The following is a 20,803-nucleotide window of genomic DNA, read 5'->3' as shown; positions in this document are numbered from 1 at the left end:
GAAGGGGGATGAGAAAGTTGGGGCCTGCGGGCCGTGAGGGAGGGAAGCGAAATAAAAGCATCGGGATTTTAGAAAGGAATCGAAATAAGTGAGTCGCAGGAAGGAGAGAGAGACGCTGTGTTGGTGTATGACAGCAGTTTCCCACTGGGAGAATAAATATCTTCTCAGGTAAGCAGAAATGTCGTCAGGAACCGGAAAGAGTGTGACTCCTCATCAAGTTTCTGTATGTATACGATAATGTATCCAGAGAGTGATTTGAGAGTTATAAAATCTATTTGCATGAGAAATAATGTGAGGAAATAGGAATAAATTCTTCGTCTCTGATAGAGTTATTTTGTTTTTTTACAGCAAAAGTTTAACAAAATGAAAATGAAGATTGGAAAAAAATTCTCCTCAGATATTCCCCAGTTCATTAAAAGAGAGAAATGAGGGAGAATTTTCTTCGAGGTTAAACCCATTTCAGTATTTTGTGTTTAGTGGGTGCATGCACATTATATATTCATAAACGTATCCATGTATTTTCTATTTTTCGCGAGTATAGGTGAAAGAAAGTAAACAATTATATTTCTACTGAGTTACAGTTACCAATGTTAATATCAGAACGTCGTGTACAAACAGTACTACAAACGCACTCCAAATGTACGTAATGAGATACCGCGTCAACTTTTGACGAAGTATTTTATATTGCATTGACTGATCATCATAAAGAGTTTACTCGTGCTGAATAAGACACTAAGACATTTCTATCTATAACTACAAAGCAATCATTGAAACTTTGGCCAATATCTCGACAAAAAGCAGCGCACGTAGTTTGACCTATTATGAATTTCTAGTAGAAATGAAACTTGGAACGTTCGTTGGTGTAAAAACACCACGTGTGCGGGTTGAAGGCACCATCGCCGAGTGAAATGCGTGGGAAGAAAGTGGGAAAAAAGGAACTACATACGACGAGGGAGAAGGGATTGCTCGTGGTAGGGAACGTGGGTTCCGACCAAGACTGGAGCACGGGAACAACGAGGAGCGGGAGAGAGGGAAGAAATGAGGCTGAAAAAGAAAAGCTAAGGAAATGCGTTCCAAAGACCAATGTGGCAAGAGGGAGTAAGTCACGTCGCACCATAAGGGAGTGAGAGGAGTGAGGGTGGCGGGGAGTGGTAAAGGTGGGCGGTCATGAGGCTGGCGTGGGAGAGAAGAAGGCTGGGGTGGAATGGGAGGGCACCGGGATCCAGATCGCTGACCTTAAATGCGCCAGAGGCCTTAACTCAAACCTTCTACCACCCGTTCCAATTGCTCCGGGCACCGTTCTTCCCTCTCCTCTCCCCTCTTAATTCCATCCTTTTTCTTGTTTCTCCGACTTTTCTTCGCCCTTCACTCCTTTTCACCCGCTCTCCTACCTCATCTTTATCTCTTTCCTTCTCTTCCCTCAATATACTTCCACGATCCTTTTCCTTCCCCTCGCGTTTCACTTCCTCCAGACCGCAGACCGTATTCTTTTCGGGGCGCATTGCTCTCTTCGGTTATTGCTTTCTCTCGCACACCTCTGTCTCCCCTTTCAGGCCACTCCAGTTCCCTCTCTCCACCCCTTCCCCAGTCCCACATATTACCACTCCCCTTCCTCCTCTCTCATCGTTCCGCACTCGGACCGCTCATTTCCTTAATTTTATTTTCTTCTCATTTCCTTCTTCCAAGTCTTTTAGCTCCTTCATAATTTATATTCTTTCCCACCGCACGTTTTATGCATTCAGCGGCAAGCCTCGTAGCAGTAAGATCCTGGAGCAAATTTTGAGGGTATCTGTTCATATGTTCCGCAACCCAAAACTTTTTGAAACGGGGGAAAAAAGTTAATTTTTGGATGTTAAACCTACATCATTACATCTTACCGGAATCTAAACCATGCTGTGGAATGATTTTTATATTTTCAAAGACTAATTAGTTACACTTCTTTTTTTCGTGCCAAATTGAAACTCTCCACACTTTTTACCCAATCCCGCACGCCAATATTTAGAGTGTACAACGGAAATTACATCAAGATTTAATAAGGGAAATAATAAATTCAACTGTATGTAACATTCATAAGATCATAGACACCAAAGCTTCTATCGAGCATTATTAAGTTTTAGGGAGAAATACTTGAAATACACCAAATTAAGAACACTTCGGTATAATGAATCTTTATGTCCAGTTCTTATAACTAGAAGTCCAGTTCTTCTAACTTACACTTGGGAATGCTGCCATACGGCAATAAAATGAAGTAGAAGAATACAGCATTTGATTTAAAAATGAAATCACTTTTCCATTTTTCCCAGTGACTACTTCAGAATCATAAAAGTGAACTTAAAATAAAACTAACCATCAGAGAAAATCCTAGTTTACCCCAAAACTTCACCCTAAAATTTTATCAATAAAATGGAGTTCGGTTTTGAAACTGTCATCATTGCTAGAATTTCATGGGTAATTCTACTCTCACTCATTCAAATCATATTTCGGGGATAATAGCTGAAATAGTTGTGTTTTCACATTTTTATGTTTCAACAATAGAGTAGGCTCAACATTTGTCAAAGAAGGATAACACCTATTAAATATGGCTGCAGGACTAAGAATAGAAATGTAATGCATGATGGAGTGAATAATTTCCTGTTGATAGCAGCAGATTTCTATGCTGCGTCAGCAATGTACTACATTGAACATTTCCCTCGACCAATGCCGTCAGTATTTTCTATCAATTATCCACAAAGTAATTTATAACTGGTTTAAATTCAATAATCTCCCTTTAATATGTCTGCAAATGAATCCCAATTGTATGTCATTTTCAAATAAATAAGTCATAATGATGGAAGCTCAAACCTTATTAATTATGAAACTTTAATTATGAGAATTACTTCGCGTCAATGATATGGGAAAATGCATCCGAGATAAGTAACGTGACCCTATCCTATGCTGTTTTTTTATAACCTTCGTTCTTTCGACGGGAAAGTAAAATTCATCTTCCCTTTTTACAATGCCGGTTCACCTAGTTTTTCACGTGGTTGTAATTTTTTCTGCCTCTCCTTTTTTTTAAATGATTCCCTTCTAACCCCAAACGCCTACATCTCCTCTTCAATTTAAACCAATTCTCCACGTTCTCATTCTCCTTTTTACAATTTCTCAAACTCTCTCGTCTAATCTCACTTAACCAGTATCATTTCCTTCCTATTTACCGAGCCTTGTTCCCCCTCTTTTGTCATCATGCACTACTTATCTCATGTGCCTTTTCGTTCCTTCGATTTCTTCGCCATCCTATCCATTTAAACATTCCTCCATTTAAATCGCTTCTTCTCTTCGACCGTGGTATCCATCAACTCTTCTTTGTTTCCTTCTTTTAAAATGGTGATGTTAATCGCATGATATTTGTATCCCTTTCTCATTTTCGGCATCAATTTCTCCTTCTCTTTTCCCATTGAACTTCCCTCTCCTTCCTTTTCTTGGTTTCTTTTCCTCCAAAATGTGTGCAAGGGAAGATAGAGGATGAGGTTTCACCAATTAATTCTCTCTCTTTCTCCGCTTCTGTTTCTGTTTCTCTCTCTCTCCGTCTACCCTCCCTTTCCGGTAATGTATCTGCTTCAATGTGAGTTCGCACGACGAGGAAATGTAAATTTTCGAATTCTCGTGTTAAGGTGCGCTTCGAGATGGAGACAGTTTGTGAAATAGAATTCGTGGCATTTCGCTATTTCGCCCCACCGAGCGTCTATGGATCGAGAAGACGCCAAATTCTAAACCAACAAGTTGGTAGTGAAATTGGATTATAACTGAGCTCAGTTCTTTTACCTTTTGTTTCCTAAGCCATTATTTATGATCTCCTTTGCCATGTCAGTACAGGAATAATGGTATCTGTTTTTATTATGTTTCGTCAGTTAGTCTTAGTAAGTCAAGATTTGCTAAAATAATAGTATATTTTTTAACTTTAGTAGAGAACTGAAGTTAATGTTTTTGGATTAGTCTTTAGATTAATAACCTTCTTAAATGATAATAATATACGAGCGTTATCAATCATTAAACCTTACATATTTAAGGCAAATATAAACTATTTCTTATAGATTTTTTCATCCTAGTACCCATTGAAAGTTTTTAAGAAAAATATATTGCATATTTTTTAGTAGTTAGGGATTGTTTCAAATGAATTCACCAGTGCTATAATAATGTCTTAAAATCGGTCCTAAGGTAATAGAAATAAAAGTACAAATTTATTGAAATATTCAAAACATTCCGTACAGGCTTACTTTTCAAATGTTAATTTTAAAGTAAAGATATCCAGGATTTTTTCTTTGAAAGCGTGTATCAGTGATATGCTAAAAGAAGTAGGCTCCAGAGAATAAGCCTGAATCTTTATAAAGAGTTTATTTATTCGGGGAAATACAATAATATCAACAGTTAAATAATCCTTTTCAGTTATAAAATAACCAAATGTCTCAGTTAATCAATTTACTAACGCATATTTTTTCCCCCAGTATAAATGATCCTACCTCAAAACAACTTAGATTTTAAAAATAAAGTTTGCGGAAAATTTTGCCACATCAACAGAGAAAATTATGAGATCATGAATATTTATCATAGATAATTTGCTTGAAACTAGACTAAGTTCCCGGTTCTTAGTTCATATTCTTTCATTCCATAAATCAGCAGGCCTATTAAATGGAGACCATTTCAAACTTTTGCATAGTTACAAATTCTTAAAAGCTTATTCCAGGGCTTCATTCCATGAATTTCTAGTGAGTTATAACCAGGAAAACAGATCTTTTCATATTATACACATTATTACTTAAAAAATCCTAAGCCCCCACACCTTTATATGATCTCTTCTATGAATAATAACCAGGGGCAAATAATGAAATATGATTGACGAAATATTTATGTCGCAAAAATAAATTTACTCAAGGTTAATCAGTTAAATGCCAGCTTTTATACTATTATGCAGTTTCTGATTATATGAGGTGATTTTTATTTTAGTTTGTAATATTCTTAATCCGACCATTTAGGTGAAACATGAATTGCAGGACCTGTAACGCGTAACTTTGTCCAAACATAAGACAATAGTTTCTATATAATGACCAAAGTTGTATTCTTGATACAATATTTTTAGTTATAACGAAACTTAATTCTCTCATCATTATTGCACCATGTAATAACAGGTCTTTCAAAACAGATCTCGTTACAACTTTGACACTTTTCTACACCCAAAATGTAGGTCGAGTTACACAGCTTTCCAAATGGTTTATTTGAAATAGATTTCCCTGTAGTAACTATTACATTGTATGACTTAAGACTTTCTTTGACTGTCAATACTTTCTAAAGAAATTCATCTGATGAATATAAGTCATTGAAATAATCCTAACACAGTACCCCGGTATTATCAACGCTTTTGTGCGGAAAAATCAATACTATTGGAATTTAAAATGGCATTAGTAACAACGAGAAAGTTTTAGGAACGTCTGAAAAAATTTGAACTCTCTGTTAGAAGTTTAGAAGACGCTAATTCGCGAAAAAAAGCCCTCAAGACATGTGCAAGGCTTTTAATGCCCAAGGTGTGATTAGAACTTGCGGCATGGTTTTAAGCGAAAGTATCGCCCAATCCAAGAAAATACTATCCGCGCTTCTATACTTCCATTTAACCTTTTAGTTGGCTCTATAACAAGGATCTTCCAAAATCCCTCCATTTGCCAGGAATTTTCTACGGCTAAATGGCCCGATACGGTCATTAGATTCAAGGATATTGCGCATATCACAGTAACTGTAGCGGCTGCGATAAAATAATTACATAAATTACAATGCAATTAGGAAAAAGAGAGGAAGAGGAAATAGTCAAGCGAATTTTAATTTCTCCATCCCTTGGCATTCTATATGAGAAGAATTATTCCTGTATCGATTGGAGGCCACGTAGACCGCCGTTGCGCCCTTATCCACAGCGAAATTTCGTTGGAAGCGACCCATTTCAAAATCGGGACCCACATAAACCAGGACGGTTCCAACCATACTCCAATTTACGATCCGCCCCGGCTCGACAAACGCATCCTCCAAACCCACCACCATCCCCCCCTCCACACACATACACACAAATCACAGATGCGACCCGCCCCTCCCTTTCCCCATGTCCCTCAGAGTAATTACGGCACGGCCTCCTCCGGGGGAGGTGGCGCAAAGGACTTTTGGCACAAGACCGGCTTCTCCTTTTGCCGTCTCTGTCCCGTTGAGGATGAGGTCTTCCGTTCTGAATGCCGCTTCCTGGCGACTGCCACAGAGAAAACGAGGATGAAGAGGAGGGGACGCTGGGGGGAGGAGAGGAGAGGTTTGGGAGGAAAGATAACGGGGCCGCGGGAGGAGGAATATTCAGCTGGCGGGAGTGTGAGCATTTTCGGAAATCCGCGGGTAACCGCCAGACGTCCTCATTTCCCTCAAAATTTCCATCTCTTGCCCCGGCCGACCATTCCCATGCTCGTAGATTCAAGCGGCCCCGGTGGTACGCACGCCGATGCCGTCTTGTCCTTTTATTATGCCATGTCCTTATGCTAAGGTCAATTCCGTCGCTCGACGACCTCGCTTCTTTCCCACCAACCACCCAGCCACCCACCGCTAAACGGCTTTAGAAATTTTCCCGAATCTATTGGGCACAAAGCGCGAATGGTGACTCCGAACGGCTCTCTCTCTCTTTCTTTCTTCCCCCTGGCCTTCCCCGTAATGTTCGTTTCAATAATTCCTTTCCACGGACTGTTCACAAAATACATGGAGGGTTGGCGTTCCTCCGAGGGCGTGCGATGTCTTCATCTCGGCCTGTTCCACCTCGTCGATCGCAGCGGCCCCGTGGTGCCCATTCACCCGCCTTGCATCCCTACCTCCGCCGACAATTGTGCACTCTCTTCCCCCCCAGTGAACCCACTCGCGACCGTGTTCTTTTCATCCACACGCCATCCCCCTCTGGAGAGGATGGGGACAACGACAGGGGAAAAATAGCCCTTTCCGCGAAAATCCCAAATTTCACGGCGTTCGAGGCATTCTGGGAAAGGCGTGTCGACATAGGGGGAAAGGTTTGGAGGGGGAGGGGTCGAGGATAAAGAAAGGATGGAGGTCCCGTTTAAAAGACGTGCCGGAGTGCCACAGATGTCCCATTAAAAGGATCTTTTTCTCAAAGATGCTCTCGACTACGCCCCTTTTTCACACTGCAGGCGCTTCTCCCGCGTTCCGAATTCCTAAGTCTTTCTTCTGCTTATACCACATCTCATCCATTCCGACGCGTCTCTTTCCCCCCTCCTTCGATTTAGGACCTTTTATTCCATCCTAGTCGCTCGCTTTTATTTCAACACCCGGGAAAAACGAGAGGGCTCCCCCGCTTACTTTCAGGTGAATGCATCGCTGAATGCAATCCCCACACTCCCCTTCTGAAGCCCGAACGTACCAAATTTCCTCATAAAATGTGAAAAATGACGGTTTCATAATATTAATTTGGTTTCCGAGTCAATTAAATTTTTATGCTCTTTAAAGAAGGTTTAAAAATATTAAAAATGTCATCGCAAGTCATCCTCTGCAAATAATTTTTTCATTTTCAATATTTCTGAAATCTATAAAAATTCTATCGAGCTGCAAAACATTTAAAATGTTTTAGTAACAACATATCTGATTTACCAACAAAGAACTTAGTACAAATTTTAACTGTCATTAAATATTCGTGTTCTTTCAGTGTTTTATATTTAAAATCTAATTAGGAAATCAACCATATTAAACATTAAAAGGTTCTGTAGGGAACTTACACTTGACGCTCTATCACAATTTATTCCAGTTAATATATTTGCAATAGCTTAAATATTTTCCTAGATGATACGGTTCTATTCGACAGTTGGGCAAGTCAAGAAAACCGCAAAAATATTTTTACTCATTATACAATTGGAAGAAGACGTGTTTCAACTTAAAATACGTGTAGCTAAAAACCTAGGAAATGGCACGGAAAAAGTATCATCTTACAAAATTGTATATATAATGAAAGTCTCAAAACACTACTCTAGCTGAATAAATAATAGGAACAAATTTAAACAGCTGCGTATAATTTCAATGACACTTTCAATGCGGAATTATTTAAGTACGTACATTTTGAATATAAGTGCGTAGCATTTCATCCTTATTTAGGAATTTTTTACTAGTTCATTTTAAAACAATATTTATACCTTGTTCCGCCAATAAGTATACCAATCAAAATCAAACTTCTGATTGAGTAATCTGGATGTACATCTCATACTACCAGGGGATAAAATGGGGTGTGGAAGGGATGTTAGGCCACTACACGTTAATATTTTTATCTAAAATTAGTTAAAATTTTATTGTTGGAAAGCTATAACAATCATAGGTACGTGATATTCCCACGTGTGCAGTTTGTGTTTGTAATCACGAAATTTTTAAGGGAACAAATATTCTTTATTTGCCTCCATGGCTGGCGTCCGAAAACCCTCCGCAACATCCCCTTGCGGCGGCATGAGGAGTTATATTTAGGTATGGATATATCGTCTTCAACAGTTAGATAATTTTTAAGCTATCAAGCTTTATTTGTAGCTTTGCCCATCAACGTCGGGCGGTTCTAAAATTAATCTTTCTGTTTCAGCGTCAAAAACAAATATTTTGTATTTATACAAAAGTTGAAGTATATTTTCATCAGTTGATTCCAATTCCGGATTATCCAAGTATAATGTACTACTGCGTATCATTCATCAAGATTTTTTCGAGACGGACAACTTTTATCTTCCTCTTTTTAGATTTTGAAATTTAATCTATTTAGGTTGGGTAGCTTATTTTCTCCACCAATGCAAGGCGAAATCCACCCAACCTAAAATATCTTTTCTTAATTTTCCCATTCCAAAGATTCCTCATCATTAGCTTGATAATGCTAAGTGTTTTGAACACAGGAAGGCTTATATTTCAATAGTATTTTTCGATGCACGATCTGTGTGACCTTAAGTATTTAGGTTTATGGGCAATACCCCCCTCCCCTCTGAACCTATGGGTTATAGGGTCGTTGATATCATTTCCCAGAAATGCATTTGTGAATTCTTTTAGATTTAACGGGAGACATTTCTCCAAACATCAAACACTGTTATTGTTGATATCGCTAGAAATATCCTCAAAGTTATTTAATTTCCTTTCTATCGCAGATCATCTACCGATAATATGACATTTCACATTATTTTACAGTCAATGCGATAATATTAATAAGGAAAAGTCAAGTAGCGTTAACGCTTCCCTGAAAACACCAGATGCTTATACTACGACATCAAAACCGGTTAAACCAGTTATCATATTTTATTTATGAGCATATTTATCATTCTAGTCAATATTTAATCCCTTTTATTAGATTCAGACAAAAAATAGTATATATAAATACTATTTATTGTCTGAATCTAATAAAAGGGATTAAATAAGGATATATATATATCCTTATTAATATATATATATATAGATAGAGAGCTGTGCTGGCGGGAGTGATAAAAATTGCTCCTGGTAGGGTCACCCATGCCAGATAGGTCGAAGGTTAGGAGCCAGACGAAAGGTAGTCCACGCAGCGTTTGTTCCTCAGTGAGGCGGCTGCAATGGCGTCTGACCCCAGTGGGGCGGCCAGTAAATGATGGTGTCACGTTAAAAACACTATTGAGGAAGGCAACGGGAAACCACCTCAATTATCATTCCCAAGAAAAATATGATGGACAATAGAGATATTTTGAGTCCTGGCAACCACGGGGCTCGGCCAAATCGGCCGTGTGTCGTGCCCGGCAGCGGGGGAGGCAAGGCTTCCGCGGTCGTCATCCCACGAAACCCTTGCAAGGGAAAACCAGCAGCAGCAGGACAGAAGACGCAGGAGAAGAAGACCAAATTAGTTAGAATAGGAACGTGGAATGTTAGGACAATGATGAGGGCAGGGAAATTGGAGAATGTTAAGCGAGAGATGGAAAGGGGAAATAGAGATATTTTAGGTCTATGCGAGGTGAGATGGAAAGATAGCGGGGATTACTGGAGTGATAGGTATAGAATAATATACAGCGGTGGGGACGAGAGCCAACGAGGGGTTGCCATAGTATTAAATGAAGAGGTGGAAAGAAGCGTAGTCAACATAGAGCAGGTAACGGATAGAATACTACTAGTGGAGATAAAAGCAGAACCGACGAACTTAGTTATTATTCAGGTATGCATGCCACCGAGCAACCATAAGGAAGAAGAGGTCCATAGGATATACGATCAGTTAGAGGACATGATGGCGTTTGTTCCTGCAGGGAAACATTTGATAGTGATGGGGGATTGGAATGCGACATTAGGCGAAGGAAGAGATGGTGATGAGGTGGGGGACTACGGTTTAGGCACGAGGAATGACCGCGGGGAGAAAGCAGTTGAGTTCTGCAGGAGACAGGGGTTAGTCATCACCAACACTTGGTTTAGACACCACAAAAGACGCAGGTACACATGGAAAATGCCAGGTGACTCAGGAAGATATCAGCTAGATTATATCCTGGTTAGACACAGGTTTAGGAACAGTGTGATAAATTCCCACAGCTTCCCGGGAGCGGATGCGGACTCAGACCACAATTTAGTTGTTATGAAATGTACCGTACGTTTCAAAAAGATAAGGCAGGGGCGGCGAGTTAGAAAATGGAATGTAGAAGCATTAAATGGGTTGAAAAGGAAGGAATACAAACAGGCGGTAGAGGAAATCATGGAGGATGGCATGGGGCTCAGTACTATCGAAGAAAAATGGGAAATGATCAAGAAAGGGTTGTCTAAAGCCGCAAAAGACACTATTGGAACCGTTAACGCTAAAAGGACTAGGAAACCATGGATCACGGATGAGATGATTACAAAGATGGATGAGCGGCGAAAATGGAAGAATATAAATACAGAATTAGGCAAAATGAAGTACAAAGAATTGAACAATAAATTGAGGCGGGCAACAAATAAAGCAAAAGAAGCATGGTGGAAGACGCAGTGCCAGGACATGGAAAGTCTGCAGAGGAAGGGTGAAATCGGTGCGCTGTACAGCAAAGTTAAATCGTTATCGGGAAGTAAGAAAGGAAGAGCTATGCTAACAGTTAGAGATAAGACGGGTAAGGTAATAGTTGACGCAGGAAAGATCCAAGAGAGATGGAAGGAGTATATAGAAGAACTGTATAGTAAAGAACTCAGACCAACAAAGTTAGACATTGAAAAAGAAAATGACGTAGAGGAAGACAGCTTAGGTCCAGGCATACTAGACAATGAGATAGAAAGGGCATTAAGGGAGATGAAACTAAATAAGGCTGTGGGGGTAGATAACATTCCCGTGGAACTTTTAAAATGCTTAGGAAAATGTGGGAGGAAGAGGCTATATGGGCTGATCCGTAGTATTTATGAGGAGGGAATCTGGCCGGAAGACTTCGTGAGATCAGTTTTAGTTCCTATTCCGAAAAAAGTAAAGGCAATGTCATGTGAGGACTATAGGACAATTAGTTTGATATCCCACGCAGTTAAAGTTGTTCTCAGGATCATAAACAAAAGGATAGAGAGTAGGGCAAATGATTACTTAGTGGATGATCAGTTTGGGTTTAGGAAGGGGAGAGGTACGCGTGATGCCATTGCAGTAATGAGATTATTAATCGAGAGGAATATAGAACAAAACCAAGAGGTATTTGCCTGTTTCGTAGATTTCGAAAAAGCGTTTAATAGAGTGAATTGGGAAAAACTAATGAGTATATTGCAGAAAATAGGAATAGATTGGAGGGAAAGGAGGCTAATCCGCAACCTGTACATGTCTCAGACTGCTCAGGTGCTGGTGGGAAACGGGGAGTCAGGATGGGCAGTGTTAGGAAGGGGTGTAAGGCAGGGTTGCCCATTATCATCGTTGCTGTTCAACCTGTATGCAGAGGAAATGATCAAAGAGGAATGGGAAGAACTGGAGGTAGGAATTAAAGTGGGCGTGGAATTCGTAAAATCAGTTAGGTTTGCTGATGACCAAGCTTTAGTTTGTCAGTCAGCCAAGGGGCTACAAGCATTGCCTAGTGCATTGGAAATTCAGTGCGACAGGTATGGGATGAGAATCAATTTTAATAAAACAAAGGTTATGCGATTATCTAGAAAGAAAAAGGCTATACTTAAAATTAAAATAGGAGGTCAAAAACTAGAGAAGGGAGGACAGTTAACGTATCTCGGAAGAGTTTTGGACCAACACGGTCAAAGTAGTAGGGACGTAAGGAGAAGAATCGCGCTAGGCAAAGAGACTTTCACGAGGAGGAGGGAGTTGATGACGGGGACTTTGAGTAAGGATGTTAAGAAAAGGCTCGTAAAAACTTTGATATGGAGCGTAGCTATGTACGGTGCGGAAACGTGGTCATTGAAGCGGGAGGATAGACGTAGATTGGAGACTTTTGAAATGTGGGTGTGGAGAAGAATGGAGAAGGTGAAATGGACAGAGAAGAAAACAAATAAGGAAGTACTTGGAATGGTGGGCGAAGAGAGGGGTTTGTTGGGAGCAATCCTATGGAGGCAGGAAAAGTGGATGAAGGGGGTGTTGACCGGCAGGGGGATGTTGAAGACTGTGATAGAGGGTAGAATGTTGGGCAAAAGAGGAAAGGGAAGGAAGAGGATAGGGATGTTGGACGGGATGAATGGAGGAAGAAAGTACTCAGAGATGAAGAGGGACCTGATATAGAGTAGGATGATGGATTTTGTGTTTTGTTAGTAGTAATAAAACATTTGTTTGGTAGTTGTGCCCATCCAAAAACCTACCTTAACCGGTACATTACCTTAAAAAAAAAATATATATATATATATATATATATATATATATATATATATATATATATATTCTTATGAAATTAGGAATTAACATACGAGTCAACGTATTTTCCCAAATTCGAAATACAATGAGTGAATGCTAAAAATCAGATGATGAAATTGAAGAAGGCAGCAGTCGGAAGATTTAAGTTTTCTCATGCCTAAGGATAAATGAAAAGTGCATTCTGTAAATCTGTCACAACTTTAATTAAGAATCGAATAATGGAGATTAACATGATTTAAATTGCAATATGCATAAACCGTGGATTGAAAACGCTGATACAGCAGTTAAGCGGAAAATTTATACCGCATCAAACAAATTAGGATGAATTTCGCGGCAGGATATATTCATGACAGTTATGTATTGCATAGCAGTATTAGAGTAATTTATTACTCATTTTATTGCTCAGACGTGACCAGTGACGAAATATTTTTATGGCAATACCTTTCCCTATAAATTCCTCTTCCCAATCACTGAGATTCGATACGAATGAGAAATAAATATTAATTCCATACAAATTTACAATGGCTGCTGCACTTACTCATTGGACCTTGAGTATGAAGTTAAAGGCCATCCCTCATAACTCTTGGAGGGCCTTCTCCAGTGGAAGGATTTAGTACCAACTAGGCTAAAATATACCAGCTCCCTTAACAGGCTAACGTTATTGTTTCTTCTTACCCTCAAGCAGCACTATTGAACACGACGCAAAGCAGCCTGATGCTCCCGGCGCCACTGGTGGCAACTAAAAAGAACCCAGAAGGCGACGAAGAAGGCACCGCAGCTGAGCACGGGTCTCCGCCTTCCTCCCTGCAAGCCGTCCCAAGCACGTCTCGCACCACTACGGCCTTAACCACGGAGAGCCCCGCACCCACGATCGCCATCACCACCAGCGAACCCTACCGCGAGACGCCACCGCCCGCAGCAGCCGGAGGGGCGTCCGTCACCCTCCGACCCCCCTGGGTGCCCCATATTCACCACACCGGACACCACCACGGAGGGACCTCTCGCTTCGGCCCTTACTTCGAGGAGGGGGCGGATGGTAGTAACGTCACGGCCAGACTCGGATCAACCGTGAGGCTGGACTGCAAGATCGGCATGCTCCAAGACAAGACGGTAAGGGGGGGTGAAACAGCTTTGGGAAAACCTCCAGAAAGACGAATGGAGGACGTAGACGTCAAAGCAGTAACGAAAAGATGCTTATTGAACATTTAAGAAAGAATACGAGGTTGCGAAAATTAGACTCGAATCGAATATATCGAACCACAGTGCTAAATTTAAATCCGTAACTGTAAAGCACTCACTTTTGGGGTCAACTACCTAAAATATGCATTGTTTAGAGGATACTTTGAGTTTTCACCAAGGCATTTATCACGGGGATTGGGATGATACGGTGGCTAATGTACTGGCTTCCCACCCAGAGGACCCGGGTTCGAATCCCAGGAGGCGACAGATGTTTTTCAGGTATCCCGATCCTTAATTGAGGTGCTTTGTGGAGGGCACTTTGAGTGAGTACGCTGTCCGTCGGATCGGACCTTAAACTGCAGACCACTTGGCGCCTTTCATCAAGAGGAGGCTTATACCGACGCCAGGTTTCTCTCCGCCTTCATCCTTTCCTGTCCATCTGTAATGGCCCCATGGCCTCAACTAAGGGTCGCCTACCCTAAAAACTAATACTGTGTATGAAGTTCTTTTAGGCTCCAACTTCATAATTTGGGAAGACCATATGGAAGCTTTTATTCATGCACAGAACTCTATGTGTATCGGTTTGAGTGTCTTTATTTTATCTTAAATTCACAGTAGATTCAAAGTTACGTCCGTAATCATAAGGAAGAAAATAATATCTCCTTCAATTATAAACAGCACGTATTCCCACGGTCCCTGACCTAAATCCATGCATGCGACCATGGCGTTTCTTAAAGTTTGCCCTGTAAACGGTCCTCTACATTTTCGATGCAATGTTATGTAGGCAACTAAAATTCAGTTTTATATGTTACTCAACCCTTGAAATATTAACTCCGTTAAAACAAGTCTTTTTAATTTAACTGCCTCAAATTCTACATACTTATTTCCAGTCATCACTCATTGCACCACTGTTAGATACTGTGCGATTATTTTGAAAATTAATATCTCTATGGCTAGTCATTTCAAATTCTTCTTTATTATTGCTTATACACTATAAGTATGATTTCCAGGGGTAAAAGAAATTACCTATATGTCATGAAACGCATAATGAATGGTAGAGGAGTCAGCAGCATACCTTGTGCTACCATTTAGCTTACCATGATTTTCTAGTAAATTGAAAATCACAACGCTTTAGTTTTGTTTACGTTTATCCACATGAATTCAAAATCGGTACCCTTAGTGGCTGAATGCTCTATCTACTAAGTCACCCTCCTCACCCATTTAAATTTTTTCGATGAATAAATACCTTGTATTGCGCTCTGGTTTTCTAACTGTCGTTATTTATTGACTTTTCTTTTAATGACGCATGAAATTATTGGCACATATTTGAAACTCGAATCGTCTTTGTTCACCTCATGTGTGCCGAAGGGATGAAATTCATGTGGTAATTTTATTTTAAGCGAATGTCATACCCTTAAATACTAAATGTGCAACGGTGATTCACGCAAATTTTTCTTAAAACCTGAGAACTTCGCATTAAGTTGTTTCTTCCTTACTTTTCATTGAGAAAAATTAAAATGCAAGGATACAACTCGATTTCATATTATCAGTTCTCTTTAAATGTTATAGATGCTAAACACAAAGTTTTACCCGTTGGTCAATGCCTTAATCCTACTTGGCGTTATTTTCATATTTCACTGGACAGGGATATGAAGAGAGGAAATGAAAATTCATGAAGATGTGATTGAAGAATGTCGTTAATTTGTACATGAGTTCGAGAACTCTAAACTGAATCTCTGCCGGTTCGAGGGATTTGTTTGTACAAATGCGATGGAGTTATTTCATTAAATCTTTACGCTAAGCAATCAGTCCTCAGGTTCTTTCATTAGGGTACTTGGTTGAAGATGTAGTAATAGCATTAACTAGGTCGTTCGATACATGCAGCTCTTGAATTCGTTATCTCCGTTTGGCAGCCACGTAATGAAATCTTCATGCATTGACTTTTTGATTGCGGTCATTAAGTGCCTTTTGCGGTCCTGGAGAAGATCCAGGGTTAAACACTAATGTTATTTAACACGATATGATATAATAATAATAAATATTATAATGATATTTGTAATCTTATATGAAAAACCAGTAAACCATTAAATCGCCTACTTGGATATACTATTCCTGAATTTTTTTCACTTTAACTGACGAAGGCGGCTTTCATGGCTTCTGTTTTCGTGACATACTTCCATACTTTCCCGTAATTATTTTAATCTATGAATTTCATGCAATCCACGTGTAATCATCGGAAAAATTTTATAATCGATAGGTTAATTGCTACTACTACTATATTATTTCAATTTGCTTCATTAAGAGTTGTGCAGCCAAGTAGTACGAGGTGGCCGAGATAATTAATTTTTTTAATGCATGCGGAATGGGCAACTACGTAAATCAATCTCTCTCTCAGGTTGTAATTTTCTGATGGAAAAAATTTATCACAAAAACACAGAGCTCATCAATTAAGGCCTATGATCTGTTACTTATTAAAGAATAATAAATGAACTGATTAATGATTTCGAGAAAATTTTTCAGATCCATGAAGTCCAGTAAAGACCCGTTAGAAACTAGTTTATCTTTCCAGTGTGAGCTCTTATGCAATGTGTATTTTAGCCTCTTCCTTTGGAGGACAACTCATTAAAGAAGATTAACTACGCTGCGTGGACATTTTGCTCCATAAATGTTCACGAAAACTTTTCTTAAAACTCTCTAAATTGACTTTTAAAAACTATAAAGTGTGCTTGAATTCATGTCAAGACTTTGGAAGTGATGCGTGACTTGTTCCTAAGGTAAACCCTTCACGGCGAGATTGAATTCACGAAAGATTATACTTTCCGGAGAAACTTTGCATTACGTTTTACGCGTTCCAACATCGGTGACTGATATTCGGTAGTTTTTACCAAAAATAATAACGCCAGACAGTAAAGTTTACAAAGAAAATTCTTGGACAGTTATTAGGGATTTAGGGCACGAACACTGTGTTTCTTCAGAGGTTTGGTCAATGAAGCAACACCGAATAGAATGGCAGTACATAAAGTAGGAAAAATGTTAGCTCGAAAGACATACAAAATCAGTTTCGAAAATAAAATGTAACGTATATGGGATGAAAGACTATTCCTATGAACTTAACACAAAAATATAGGATCAAATGTTTTTTTTAACTCATATTTTCTTCGCCTATGTACATTCCTCATTACCCTCATGAACTGAGTTCGTGGTAAAATAAGGGATGTAAAAATATCAGTAAAGATTAAAATGAAAAATCCCACCATTGCAATCTAACTAACAAATTAATTGAATATTACTCCAAGATTCTGTTACCACGATTAACACAAAATACAAATTAATGAGTTTAATGATGTCTCGTGCTTTCATCCGTCGATGTCTCAATAGGTTTGAGCTTTATTGCCATAGACACAAAGAAAGAGATAAATTATGCTGAGATAAATAAAGTATATATTTTTGTAAATCTAATAGCAATGAATGCTCCAGTTTGTTGCATCGAGAGCGAATACAAGTATACTTGCGATGAAACAACGAATAATGAAATTCACGCAAGATATTTAACTTAATGAATAAATTTCCCGGTTATTGCTTACGTAAGTGTGCATAATATGAAATGAAAGGTTTAAATGTCAACCATACTATACTCGTAAACAATGTTGCTACGATTTGTACACGTAAATCGATAACTCAAACTTCCTTAAGGTCACTGGTTTTACTCACATTACTACCAATGGAATATTTTTAGAATACCAAGTTACTTTTAGTCACGACCTCGAAATATTAGCTCCTCGAAGGAAAAGTTCGTCTAAATAAGAGATGGCAACGAGGTATCGATAAATATGGATTACCGATAGACATAAAATAGGGATTGATAAATACTAATCGATTTTGGTCATAAAATTCCCAGGGAAAGCATAGCTATAAAGCATACGGTACATCATCCTTCAGCTCTTTAGCAGAGGTCATAATCAATTAAAGTTAGAAAATATTTAGTTATTTTCAGCCTTAAACGTTTTCAATGTAATTCGCTTCAAAAAAAAACTTTGTTTTGCATTGCCATTAGAGACGTGAAAACTTTTTCCCTCACATAGGTTTTAAAAACTAAAACTGGTTCTTTTGTACTCAGTAGATAGAAGTAATGACCATTACACACTTTGATTGCAGACACAATTACTTTTAAAAATTGAAACAAGACGTGTTTATTGTGGTACCGAAGTAATACATATTCCCAATTACACATTAGGGTAGAGTCGGCAACCCGACATCTGGCGTTGACTCGCGAGTTTTCATCTTGAGAGTAATTCATCAATACATTAGCTGAAATTCGTAATTAAGTAAATGAACTGTAAATGAATATGGAACACAATGTATTCGTCCGTTGAATTTCAGTGAGGTAGAACTAGTCTCAACGCTGAAGTGTCATCATCAGGTACGAGTGCCATATGGTGTACCTAATGATGATACTTAAGCCTTGACACAAGTTGTACCCCAAAAATCCAGTTAACTAATAGATTCCTTATTTCAAGAACATCAAATTCCACATAGTTTAGCCGGAAACCATCGATTTTTTAAAAATAATGTATTCATTAGAAATCATACGATTTACAGGGCTTTTCAACGGTTCGCATGAATTATTCCCTAATTTACATTGTCTATATCAAACGGTATCATCATCTCTTATCACAACATCCACTCATCCATTAAAAATTATTTTTTCCCGTGTAATAATGATCTAGATGGAACTGTGCATGAAATGATGCTAGTCAATAACCATAGGTACAGCATAATTACACGAATGACTGATTTGTTTTCCTTTTCTTCGCTGCAGCAAGAGATTGAGTGAAAGGCTCAATTTATCCTTTCATGGATTGCATATTTAAGATCACAGTATCAATACAAATTGTCGATAAAAGACTAAAGGAGAAATATAAAGCGGAAAAGATAGTCAGTTTATAAGTGCATAAGACGATCAAGAGACCATTCTTGAATTAGGCTTAATCAAAAAATAGACATAAAGTAAGAGATAAAAAATTAACGTCTGAAAAATATCTTTAACGAATTTGGAAAATATGTGAAGTTTTGAAGGGAACTTAGGCTCATGAGAGAGGTAATTTTTAATATCTTTTGGGAATCCAAAAACATGTCGTATCTGTGTGATTTACATGTTTGGTTGTTCATGAAGTAGTAGCAAGGTAATGCGACACATACAATTATTATATTTCAGACTTTCCTGAAGTTACTCCTTGCTTGTAAGCTATAATTGTTATTTTTATTTAAACAAGTATAACTAACAAAGACTAATGCATAATTTAGTAAATCCCTTACATTTAATTCTCAACTATACCCAGAAATCAATTTCATAGGTTATAACTAGGAAGCTGATACATCTAATCAGCTAATTACGATAACTTTAAACATTTTATGTGATAAGAGTTTACAGTTGAAGTTCGTAATTACATTTTTTTAAATGATATTGTCCGTGGAGTATAACTTGAGCACAGTTCTTCACGGTACTAAAAAATACTAAAACAAAACTATTACTGCTAATACCGAAGTGGAATAGGTTATTGAATGCGGAATCCGAGTAAATGGCCCTTCAAATGACCGAAATAACATCCTTTCAGCCTCCTCCCAAACACTAAAATGACCCAACTTTCTTACAAATAAAAGGATCCAACAGAGCACAGTGGATCTGAGTGAAGTGCACCTAAGAACCGGGAAAACTAGGACCCGGCACTCTTGCGCGTGCTACCTTCATCAATACCGTCTGATCATTTTGATCAAAATCTAAAATAGCTAAAAGATATCGAATTAAACGCGCTGTACAAAGTTTTCAACATCATCTGACTTCAACATTATCATACTATCCATATAATTAGAGCATTTGACCACTATCACGAAGTAAATCTAAATTCCAAAAAATGTACAAATATATTAGGACCTTTATGGCGTTCATTAACTCTTAATGTTCACGCATTTAATTATGTACGTAGTTAAAAGAAAAATAAAAATATTAACCAAAACAAAAACAACTCACTTCAATATTTTGGAGCTCCCAGCCACCTTCGTCAGGGTACGAGAAGTCACTGGCGATATGAAAAGGAGGCGAGAGAATACTGGAGAAGGGGAGGGTGAAACAGAGGGGTATTAGTGATTGGTTGTTGAGAGGAAGGTGTCAGGCAATAGAAGTAATTTAGTCAAGGGGGTGAGTAAAAGTACTGAGTGTGATACAGGGGACAATCCCTCGTCTAAAGTGGGCTGCGACACAAAATTGCAAATTTATCATTGATTATATGGGTATTTTACTACCACATAAGCAACCATGGCGGTTCATGAGACCGGGGCCGTAACTATGAATGAAGTAAATATTATAAAAACTATATAATACATAATGCACAAGTTATTATTCCACATTTTTAAGAGAGTATAATAAATGGCATTCGGCTTTGTATCGGCCCTTTTTTACGAGTTCTCCAATCTAATCCTTAGTTCTGAAATATGCTTTTGAAATATTTCATGTAAATTGGGCTTCAATGAATCAATATCTTAAAAATAATTTTTAGCTATTCTGTAAAGGCGGAAATGATGAACAGAAATGGAACTTTGATATTTGATGAACATCATTTAAGCCATATTTTATCGTTAGACATCGATTTTATGAAGGTAATCACGAATGAATATGAAAATTCCGTAAATATGGAAAAGCTGCGTATGAAGATCGTTTTAAGCCCCGCTACTCCTTTTATCCGGTGACGTCGGTTAATCCTCAAATGAATCGACTTGGAATTCAGGGGATTGTGAATTGGAATAAAAAAAATGAGAGTC

At 38.5% G+C, this 20,803-nt stretch overlaps 1 protein-coding gene across 1 annotated transcript in view; it reads left to right on the top strand.

The window, feature by feature from the left end:
• The window catches only part of LOC139685943 (uncharacterized), a 283,104-nt gene that overhangs the window by 159,662 nt on the left and 102,639 nt on the right, over positions 1-20,803 (top strand). The window contains exon 3 of the mRNA XM_071583083.1: positions 13,494-13,918. Within this exon, the coding sequence (XP_071439184.1) occupies positions 13,494-13,918 (425 nt within the window). The remainder of the gene's footprint in view (positions 1-13,493; positions 13,919-20,803) is intronic.

The sequence above is a fragment of the Hetaerina americana genome, unplaced genomic scaffold (assembly GCF_022747635.1).
Source record: "Hetaerina americana unplaced genomic scaffold, ioHetAmer1.1.p SCAF_1, whole genome shotgun sequence".
Taxonomy (NCBI): domain Eukaryota; kingdom Metazoa; phylum Arthropoda; class Insecta; order Odonata; family Calopterygidae; genus Hetaerina; species Hetaerina americana.
This window is presented reverse-complemented; position numbering and strand designations above follow the sequence as displayed.